General features: G+C 46.8%; 1 protein-coding gene across 1 annotated transcript in view; it reads right to left on the reverse strand.

Moving 5' to 3' along the window:
* Positions 1-9,420, reverse strand: part of LOC105539464 (putative BPIFA4P protein) — a 17,863-nt gene extending 8,443 nt beyond the window's left edge. The window contains exons 1-5 of the mRNA XM_011979757.1: positions 9,402-9,420; positions 4,765-4,878; positions 3,614-3,761; positions 1,448-1,552; positions 394-543 (exon numbers count right to left, since the gene is read on the reverse strand). Coding sequence (XP_011835147.1) covers positions 394-543; positions 1,448-1,552; positions 3,614-3,761; positions 4,765-4,864 — 503 coding nt within the window. The 5' untranslated portion in view covers positions 4,865-4,878; positions 9,402-9,420. The remainder of the gene's footprint in view (positions 1-393; positions 544-1,447; positions 1,553-3,613; positions 3,762-4,764; positions 4,879-9,401) is intronic.
* Positions 9,421-11,292: the final 1,872 nt, after the last annotated feature.

Consider the following 11,292-nt stretch of genomic DNA (forward strand, 5'->3'; position numbering starts at 1 on the left):
TGTGTTGCCCAGGCTGGTCTTGAACTCCTGGGCTCAAGCTGTCTACCTGCCTTGGCCTCCCAAAGTGCTGAGATTACAGGCATGAGCCACCTCACTAGGCCCAAAAAGTTTAGAAATAACCTATCAACAAATGGCCAAGCAATCCTTTTTTTTTTTTTTTTTTTGCTCAGTCCTATTTGGTAAGTCTCTTTTCATGTTGATAGAATTGTTACTTTTGTAAAAAACAAAATTTTAAAGGCACAGAAAGTCCTATTTATTATACCCACATCACCATACACACAAAAGCCTAATTTTGTAGGGTATTGTTTTTCTAGTGACATCTTTCAGGTGAAACCTCACTGGGAACATCATCATAACCAGCTGGACACAGAGAAAGACAGATGGAGAACTCACTGGGCTCCAGTTTGGATCCAGATAGCCTCAGGCAAGAGTCTGCAGTTCCCAAAGGCAAGTTCATATCTGCCACCTACATTCTTCTCCAAACGAATCTGGACTTTTATATCTGACCGCATATTAGCTGTGAAGGGCTTCAAGGTCAGGAGCCTGTGGGAGGGAAGAGGAAAGGCAGATGGGAGAGAAGCTCAGAGCTCACTACATCCCCATTTATTTCTAGAACGAGGTTCCCCATGTTGCCACAGAATCTTCAAAACCACCCTGTTAAGGTCATTTTCTCATTTTTCAAAAGAGGCCATTCAGTCCTGGAGAATGGGAATGGCTTTCTCCAAGTCATGCATCCAGCCAGTAGCTAAGTCAGAGGGTTCTGCACTCAGGGAACCTAATACTTGCTACCTCTGGCTCTGGGGACAGTTAGGAAGGAAAATCTTGATTCTAAGTACGGCATCTTATCAAAACTAGAAAACTGCATCTGACCTTGGAAAGTCCTTTTCTAGAGGTCTCAGAATCCATCGCCTTGATGACCAGGCTTGAAATGGCAATGAATGAAGTAGACTGGCAGTTAGTTTCACAGGGAGAGGTAAAGGCTGTGGTGAACTGGAGAATGCCTGGACTCTGCAGAGGCACCATGCAAACCAGACAAAATTTATCAGTGGGCCAGATGCATCTCCTGGGGTGATCTCCAGGCAATAGTGTCACAGAATTGGGGTCCAGAGGTGATTCGGTGTTCTTGTCTTCAGTTACATTCAATCAGAACTAAGCAGACTCATGAAGTTCAAATAAATGAAGGTGGGGGCTGTCTGGAAGAGGTAGGGGGAGGAAATCTGCTCAACCCTTCTGCTTTCTCAAGAGGGGCCCCAAGCTTGGAGCACTCAAGTATTCTGCAGGCTTCTCATTCTACACATGGGGTGACTCAGGCCCAGAGAGGGTGGATGTTTTGCTCTAACCACACAGTGAGTCTGTTGCTGAGTCCTTTGGTTAGCGCTCCTGCCCACAACCCCCGACTCCTGTGCAAAAGCCGATGGAACCTGCGAGACTCATAGCTGTGACTTACTGCACGATCAACTCAGATATGAATGGTACTCGTACAATGGCCTCCTTTCTTTGAGGGGTGCTCTCGATGGAGACTTGGAGGAGTTGAGGATTTTTCACCTGTATCCTGGGTGAAGAAACAGCACAACACAGGGAGGCTGTGGCTCCTGCTGCAGGTGGACCTCACTTTGTGCAATGGCAGGTCCCTTGCAGAGAAGAAGCTGAATATAGGCAAAGAAGGTTACTCATTCATTAACCAGGTAGTTTATGGCAAAGCTACTATGTGTTATAAGCACTGGAAATATATCTCTGAGCAAAAAGAAGCTCTTATCTTAATGCATCTCAGAATAATCATGTTCAGCACTTTGCCCAGCACCAAGCAGGCTGGAATCAATGAGTGAATAAGACCGAAAGCCATATACAGCAGATGCTTGGAGCAGGTATGTATGTATAGGAGAATAAATCCAGTAAATAAATACATACAGAAAGTGATAGGCATGGTGAAAAAAAAAGGCCCTACAGGATCAGGACAATGGAAGGTAATATTGGGAAGAGTGGAATTTCAGACAGGGTAGTCAGGGAAGGTTTATCAAAGGAGTTGACGTTTGGGCAGAGTCACGAATGAAGTGAGAATGAGTCATGCAGATAGTCAAGAGAAGGAAAGGACAGGCTTAAGACAGAAAAAGGCTGGGTGCATGGCTCATGCCTGTAATCCCAGCACTTTGAGAGGCCAAGGCAGGAGATCAATTAAGTCTGAGAAGTCAAGGTTGCAGTGAGCCATGATTGTGCCACTGCACTCCAGCCTGGGTGACGGAGCAATACCTTGTCTCGAAAACAAAACAAAGGAAAACAAAACATCAACCAACCAAACAAAAAATTAGCTGGGCATGGTGACATGTGTCTGTGGTCCCAGCTACTTGGGAGGCTGAGGCAGGAGGGTGGCTTAGGCCCAGGAGGTTGAGGCTGCAGTAAGCTGTGGTCACACCACTTACTGAACTCCAGCCTGGGAGACAGAGCGAGACCCTATCTCAAAACAATAATAATAGTAGAAATAATAAAGAAGGCAGAGCAAATGCAAAAGCCCTGAGGCTGAAATGTGGCTTGTGTGTTTGAGGAACAGCAACAGGCTTTGTGTGGCTAGCAGGCAGAGAGTGAGGCAAGACTAATAGAAGAGGTGAGCGAGGTAGCCAGGGCCAGATTGCGTGGAGCCTTGAGGGCCAGTGGTAAGAACTTTGGACTTGGTTCTGAGGGCGAAGATAAGACATTGGAGGGTTTGGACAAGGGAGTTACAGGGTTGGCTCCGCTTCTTAGGAAGATTTTTCTGGATACTGGCAGAACAGAATGGAGGAGATGAGGGCTGGTGGGTAGAAGCAGGAGAATCTGCGGCTGTAAGTTAAGCGGGGAGATAATGGTGGCTCAGACCACCAGAGGTGGGAAAAAAAAGTGGTGAGATGCCTAGCTGTGATTTGAAGGCAGAAGTGACAGGGAGGATTTGGCAACAGGCTGGAAGCAGGTACAAGGGAGACAGAGGAGCCAGGGAGGACATCACAATTTCTGGCCAGAGCAACTGGATGGATGGAATTGTCGTTAGGTAAGATGGGCTGGGCAGGGAGAGGCACAGGTTGGGGCAGGGATGAAGGTGGGAGTCAGCAGTTGAGTTTTGGACATGTTGAGTTTAAGAAGACAAGGGACCCAGGTCTTCTATACTCTGGTGGCCAATCTAACCCTAAAGCCCAGCATCATCTAGTATTAGGATTATCACATTCTTGCTGTTGTTTATTACCTGTGATTGGATGCTTACTGAGGAGAGGAAGATGTGCAAACATTTTACACATATTATTTCACTTAATGTTCACAACAGTCCCATGGGGGTAGATGCTATTATTCCCCATTGAACAGGGCAGATGTTGAGGCTCAGAGAAAGGGGGAGATTGGTGATGCTGTCACAGCTGGTGAGCAGCCATCCTTTTCCCAGACAAGGGGACTGAATCCCTGTGTCTTTAGCCCCTCCCCTAGCCTCCTGCAGTGGGAGTTTCTCCCACCCAGGGGATCTCAGGCCACCAGAGTCGGAAAGGCTCTTTGCAAGGGAAGGGCCTCTGTGAGGTCAGGAAATGTGGGGAGAGCTCTAACTATCCAACAAACCAGGACAGCCTGGACTGGGGGTGGTTGGTGATTAGGGACCACTCACCTAACAGTGTCGATCTCATTGGTGAGAGGAGGCCCCAAGATGTCCAGGAGGCCTGATACAACGTCGAAGGCACTACTCAATGATTTCTGGAGGCCGATTGTCTGCAGGCTGGGAAGAAAGTCTGCCCTGAGGAGTCCTTGAGTCAAATCTGTAAAGAATGTCCCACCCCCAAACTCATGTAGACATTTAGATGCCAAAGATCCCCAGATACAACCTCGACCTCCGAGCATGTCCCCTATGTGGCTCCGATTTGTCGATCAGCTATTTCTGGCTTGCTGGGCTCTGGGCCAAGTTCCAGACATAATCATCCAGCAAATATTCATAGGGGCCTACTATGCACCTGGGCCATGCATCCAGTCTGTTCACCACCCTGGGCACCACCCTGATGGAGCTGGCATTCTTACGGAGCTGAGGAGAGACAGATGAAAAAGTGGAGGATAAAGGGACAGGCAGGATTCAGGTGCAAACAAGTGCTGTGAAGAGGCTGGTTTCAAAGTATTTAGCAACAAGCTCAACAGGGGCACTGGCCATAGCTCTGGACCCAGGTCCTGGGGTCCCCAGGCTGTGCCAGGTGTTAACTGCATAGTTGTTTAGTTCATGGGGAAGCTGGAGTTCTGGGGGTGAAGCTGGGATGGTTGGGGCAATGGGGGGCACCTGGAGAGTCTGTAAGCAGGAAGTATTTCCCAAATAGTATACCCCAAAATTTCAATGTTTTAACCATGATGACCGTGCTGCTGAATATCAGTCCATCCTATGACGAAAAAATAAAAGGCAGGGTGAGGGATTCATTTATGCAGGAGGTCAAGGAAGGGGTTTTTGCAAATGTGGCATTTGAGCAGAGACCTGAAGGAAGGGAGGCAGCCATGTTGACAGGTAGGGGAAGAATGTTCCAGGCAGGGGGAACAGCAGGTACAAAGGCTGGGACAGGGACCAGTCCATGTAGAGATGGTTCCTTTGATGGTGGGTCTTGATAGATAAAGCACAGCAAGGAGACAGGAAAGTGGGGGCTCTTGGAAAATGCGGATTAAACGATGTTGCAGTCAGGACCGCGAACAATTAATAGTGTTAATTGTGTCCCAGGCACTTTGCTAATGAGAACTTCACTGGCATTGGCTAAGGGTTCTGCATGACCCAAAGCAGGACAGTCTCACCATTAAGGAGCTGGGAAGAAACTCCAGCCAGGACCTCCTGTGCAGAGGATGAGGCAAGCAGCCCACAGAGGAGAATGAAGAGGCCGGAGACATTCAGCATCCTGGGTTAGGTCCCTGTGGAGGATCAGAGAAAAGAGGTCATTTGCAAGGACACTTTCTGAGAGGGTCTTCCCAGAGCTTAGGTCTGAAGTGGCCACAGAACTCATGTGGACCCATTCACCTATGTCCATTTTACAGATGGGTTGACTGAGGCTCAGAGAGGGACCTGCTTTTCCTCAGAGTTTAGAGCAAGAAACAGAGGGTCCAAGAGATGAAGTCACTTGCCCAAGGCCACGCAACCTGTATTTATGCCCAAAAGCTGGACATACGGTTTTTCCCGCAGGGACACTGCCTGCCCCAGCAGGGCTGCTCATGGCTGCTGCAAGAGGCTGCATAACGTTAGAGTTATGACAATGGTCTCTGAAATCTCCCACCTGTTAGCAGCTGTGGGATTGTGAGATTTAGTGCAAGTTGCTTCACCACACGATGTTATGCAGGACACGCTATCCTCATTTTACAGTGAAATGGTGGTGGTGATATGCCCTGGCTTCAGACAGACATACCCAGGATGGAATCCCAGCTCTGCCACCTACTTGCTGGATACCTGAGGCTTTCCTCACCTGGAAAATGCAGAGGATACAAACGCATACCTTCCTCTTGCCCTTGTTGTAAGCACTTAGCACAGCACCTTGCGCATTGTAAGTGCTTCACAAATGGTCACCACTGTGCCGATGCATCATTATGATCATGATTTTCACTTGACATTTTCAAGGGCTTACCTCCCTGAGCTGGTGGGAGAGAGTAGGCTCCGCAGCACGGACAAGAAGGGCCCAGGCTGAGGGACTAGGGCTGGAGTATGTGGACACTACAGGCCCATCTACTGTGCCCGTTTGAACGGCACACTGCCTGGTCTGGGAGTGCCCCTTGGGACCTTGACACATGCTCCACCCCTCCCGGAAAGGAGGTGCATGCAGGTGTTCGTGTGGCTTCCTGGGACTTCAACCAAATGCCAGTGCAAATGGCCCCACTGGGACCTGAGACTAACAGGTAGAGGCTGGTAGGGGCCGGTTCTCTCCTTAGACACTTGACAGATTCCAAGGAGACTCTCAGCCCAGTCCCTGGTCACTTTTCTCATGTAAATTCATAGCCCATTTGGTTTAACATTTTATTTTATTTTATTTTATTTATTTATTTTGAGACAGAGTCTCACTCTATTGCCCAGGCTGGAGTGCAGTGTGGTATGATCTCTGCTCACTGCAACCTCCACCTCTTGGGATCAAGCAATTCTCTTCCTCAGCTTCCCAAGTAGCTGGGATCACAGGCACCCACCACCACGCCCAGCTAATTTTTTCGTATTTTTAGTAGAGATGGGGTTTCACCATGTTGGCCAGGCTGGTTTCGAACACCTGACCTCAGATGATCCATCCAACCTGGCCTCCCAAAGTGCTAGGATTACAGGTGTGAACCACCTCATGGTTTAACATTTTAATTTGGGAGATCTGTTTTTAGGCAAGTAGAGAAATTAGAAAATAGAGATATGTACAAAGACAGAAGAAGTAGATAAAAATAAGTTCACAGAGACAACTTCTGTTGTGTCTTTTTTTGGAAGTTTTTCTTTCCATAGGTATGCATTCATGTAACACGATGAGAAACAGGGATTGGCCTGTCATGCTTCTACAGAAGCATTTGTTCAAGTAGCAGCACATCAGGACTGTCTACCTCCTCGTCTGCAGAATTTTCTAAGGTATGTATTGACTGATGTTCGTGGAATGTCTCCTCTTTTGGGCAATTTTCATGTTTTTACCCCAGATGGCACCAGCAGGAACATCCTTAGGGGTTTTTCTGCGTTTCCCTGCCACATTATAACCCGTGAAGCATTTTCCAGGAATAACCAACCCTGAAGTTCTTTGTGTGTGTGTGTGTGTGTGTGTGTGCGCATGTGTGGTGTTTTGTTTTGTTTTTGAGATGGAGTTTTGCTCTGTCACCAAGGCTGGAGTGCAGTGGCGCAATCTCAGCTCATTGCAACCTCTGTGCAAGCCACCACAGCCGGCTAATTTTTTTTTTTTTTTTTTTTTTTTTAATTTTAGTAGAGACAGGGTTTCACCATGTTACCCAGACTGGTCGTGAACTCCTGAGCTCAGGTAAACTGCCCCCGTCAGCCTCCCAAAGTACTGGGATTACAGGCGTGAGCCACCACGCCTGGCCTGTTTTTATAAGTATGGAAGCATTCTCTGTGTTCATCCTTCTCACCCTATCCCTGAGCCGCAATGAGGGTTCACAGTCCTTGTGAAATCTACGCTCAAGTTCCATCTGCAGAGTTCTGGTTTTGATCACGACAGAGTATCTTGCATCAGACTAACCCTCTAAAGTCAACTATAAGAGATGGAAATCTATAAAAACAAAGGAGGACATCCATGAGCAACTACACGGGCACAATTTGAAATGCTGTGATTCTTGAGAAAGAGACATCATTCAAGGTGGGCTCCATATTCACCCCAGTTTTTGCTTGAGGTCATTTTCCAACGTATCAACTAGAGTCCAAGCAAAAAGAGCTAGTCTTACAGGGATGAGGAGACAAAAATTGGAATTGGAATTTGGGGCCACCAAAGTGGCTGGGACTTGAGGGGCAAAATCCCAGAGGAAGGTCCCCAGGGAAGGAGCCTTGAAATCTCAGCTTTTAAGCTGCACCCTTGCAGGGTGGGACTCTCAGGCTTGAGGCAGAAAACAGCAGCTGAAAGTTAAAAAGTGAACAGAGACATCAGCACCTCCACTGTGTGATGCTGGGGAAGGAAGTGCTGGTTGGAGGTGCGCCCCTTTGATGGGAGGGACCTTGGTACACATCTTAAGCTCTCAGTGAAGACACAAAAGACTATGCTCTAGGAGAAAGGGCCACACCCTAGAAATAGTCTCCCTCTAAAAGTAAGAACAAGACCAAAATAGTTCTACATAATAAAACACAAAGCTAAGCCTAGGCAGGGTCATGATCCATTTCTGCTCTATCTTTCTGCCATCTTCGTTTCTGGAAAAAAGATAATGTCATTCACCATCGTGTTCAGCATCCAATAAAAATTTACAAGGCATGCATGCTTAAAAAATGACCAAGGGACTAAAGGCCAAGAAATTAAAATATACAATAAATAAATCCACAGGCAAGTCAAATATTCCAATATTGAGCAGACAACAGGGCAAGAAACCAACAGAGGATGAGGAGGCCCGCGACCTTCAGCGTCTTGGAGCAGTACCCGTGGGATACCAGGTAAGTAGAGTCAGCTTCAGGGTCACTCTGAGAAGTTCTCTATGGAGCTAAAGGAGATTGGGGGGAGCAAAGGAGTCATTTGGACTCATTCCTACTCACCCAATAACGGTTTTTTTTTTTTTTTGAGATGGAGTCTTGCTCTGTCACCCAGACTGGAGTCAGTGGCACGATCTCAGCTCACTGCAACCGCCACCTCCCAGGTTCAAGCAATTCTCTTGCCTCAACCTCCTGAGTAGCTGGGACTACAGGCGTGCGCCACCATGCCTGGCTAATTTTTGTATTTTTAGAAGAGACGGGTTTCACCATATTGGCCAGCCTGATCTCGAACTCCTGACCTCGTGATCCTCCCACCCCTGACCTCGTGATCCTCCCACCTCAGCCTCCCAAAGTTCTGAGATTACAGGCATGAGCCACTGCACCCAGCCCAATACCCATTTTACAGATGGGACACAGGGGCTCGGATCAGGGTTAAGTTTTCTTAAGGCCAGCTGTAGTTAGTGGCTAGCACCTGGCTCTCCCGCTTGTTAGTTTTTTATGCTTTAATCTGCATCTCACTCAAAAAGGCTACTAGGAGAATTCAGCAAGCGTTTTGAAAATTGTTTAGCCTAGTGCCACTAAATAGAAGTTAATTTTGAATTTGCAAATTAAAGTTCCTCTTTATCCCTCCCTGGTTCTGACAGTAAGTACCCTAGGAAGACTCACAGACAGTCTGAAGGAGGGGAGGGTGGCCGGGAAGCATCTTTCCTGCTGGGTGCTGGATAAGTGCCCCGATTCCTTACAACATCCCAATCCTATGAGACAGTTATTGACATGCTTCCTTTACAGAGCAGGAAATGGAAGCTTGGAGAGCTGAGGGCACATGCCCATTCTTCCCTCTTTATTTATAGAATCCTTTTATTTTTGAGGGAAGAAATGTGCTTAACAAAGAAATTATCTTTCCCAACCTTCTTTGCAACCAGGGATGGTCCATGAGATATAAATGGAAATTGTAGGTCAGGGCTTCTTAAAACGTTCTCTAGAGTGACTGATCCAGCTGCAAAGCGCATGCTTTTGTTTTCCTCTCCTGCCTTTTCCTGATTACATGTAAGACATGATGACTGGAGCCCAGCAGTTATCTTACTAGAAGGAAGATGAAAGCTACATGCTAGGGGTAGCCAAGGAAGGAGATGGCAGGCTCCGCCAGCCTAACTCTGGGCTTCTCATCATGACGGAAGCCACAATTTTTCATATTCTGTGCTAGAACCAAACACAATTTGTAACCGGTAACATGTATCAAAAGCTTTAGTTTGGTTCAGCATCTGATGAAAAGGCAAGTTGAAGAGTGCCATTGCCTTGTGCTTACCTGGATTTCTCTGGTATGCTGTCGAGACACTCTGGCCTCTGTAGGTTGATTCTCGATGACTCTGTAGGGGAGCAGACTGTATAAATGGCAAGTGATCCCATGGCTGGGGGAGACGTGGCACTGGGTGATGGACAGCTAGGAAGCTGATGGAAAGCCCTTGATTTTACCACGTCTATCCAATACCTCCAAAGCAAACATGCCTGCCTGGAAGGCCCGGGAAAATGTCAACAACATATTTGAATCTGTAAATCACGAATGCCATCAAATGGAGAGGTGCAGAGAGTATGGAGAGCACCGAGAGGGGCTGCAAGCGGGAAGACAGTGTGCAGAAGTCACATTCACATCCCTGCCCCGCTCTGAGCTGCTTTTCTCATCTGTACAATAAGCAAGATGGGTCTGGTGACTCTGAGGAAGGAAGCCGCTCGGTCTTCTGTGAGTGGGGAGGCAGAGGATGTCCTAGCTTCAGTTTACTGGTCTGTGGTCCCAGACCCTTGAGCTCCAGCATGGCGCTGCCCATTTCTTGCTGTTTGATGCTGGACAGCTCCCAAGCCCTTTCCGGGTCTCCGTCTCTCCATCTCTCCATCTATAAAAATAATAGCTCACATTGACAGTCAGTTTTCACAAATGTATCCTTATCATGCAAGAACTAATTAACCTGATTTTACAGATAAGGAAACTAAGACTCAAGAGAAGACAAATCTTGCCCAAGGTCCTAGAGCTAGTGTATAATACAATGAGGATTTGAATCTAGTTCTACCTTCTATGAAAGCTTGTAACCTTCACACTACATCACAATTTCCTCCTTTTAGAGCAGAGCTGTGACTTCCTTGTGGGGTAGGGGTAACTGTTCTCTATCTTACTGAAGAGGTTTGTTCCTTGAAGACTTGAGAACAGATGTGCTCAACCATTTGAAAGGTTGGGACCCCACTAAAGCCTTAATTGCAAAGATGTCTTAAAACACGTGCATGGTTTGAATGCATGTGTCCCTCCAAAATTCATATGTTGGAACTTAAACCCCAAAGCAGTGGTATTAAGAGGTGGGGCCTGTTGGGAATCAATTAAGTCATAAGGGTTCTGTACTCATGAATAGGACAGTGTCCTTATAAAGGTGGCCTCAGATAGCTGCCTAGCCCCTCCACTTCTCTTTTGCCATGTGAGGACATAACATTTGTCCCTTTTTGCCCTTTCGTCCTTTCTCTCTTGTGATTGCAGTGAGAAGGTGTCATCTTGGAAGCAGATAGAAAGCCTTTACCAGACACCAAGTCTGCTGGCACTTTGATCTTGGACTTCCAGCCTCCATAACTGTGAGACGTAAATTTCTATTATTTATAAATTACTCAGTCTAAGATATTTTGTTATTGCAGCAGGAACAGGTTGTACTTTTTTGATGGTGGGAACAGGTCTTGCCCTCTTCCCCTCTCAGTCCCTCCAGTCCCTGCAACAAGTGTAGCAGGAACACATTCCTTGTATGCTGAGGTTGGCGAGGCACTGCTTAGGTCATCTCTGAATTGCTCAGCACAGGCTTGGCTCAGCTAGATACTCAACAACCTTCCTATTGTTTTTGAAAATGCATTTTTTTTTTCTTGCATGCACTAACACAGAAGTAAGTCACATCTAACGAATAAACGTCTGTCAAATTTTGGCATCCCTTTTCAGTTTTTTCTCAGTTCCACTTTTTTGCATCATTGTGATTCCAGCTAAGCAAATTCTTAGATCTTTATTTCCACCCAGCTGGAAACTACAGTTATTTTTCCATTTTTAAAAAAATGCCCAGAAAACAAGTCTGTCGAGTTGGTGTAACAATTGACTCCCCTAATTTGAGAACTTTGGCTTTTCCAGTGTGATGAAATTTATTCTACTCCCATTCGCAGAGCAAATATTTACAGTAAAG

The sequence above is a fragment of the Mandrillus leucophaeus genome, unplaced genomic scaffold (genome assembly GCF_000951045.1).
Source record: "Mandrillus leucophaeus isolate KB7577 unplaced genomic scaffold, Mleu.le_1.0 Scaffold206, whole genome shotgun sequence".
NCBI lineage: Eukaryota > Metazoa > Chordata > Mammalia > Primates > Cercopithecidae > Mandrillus > Mandrillus leucophaeus.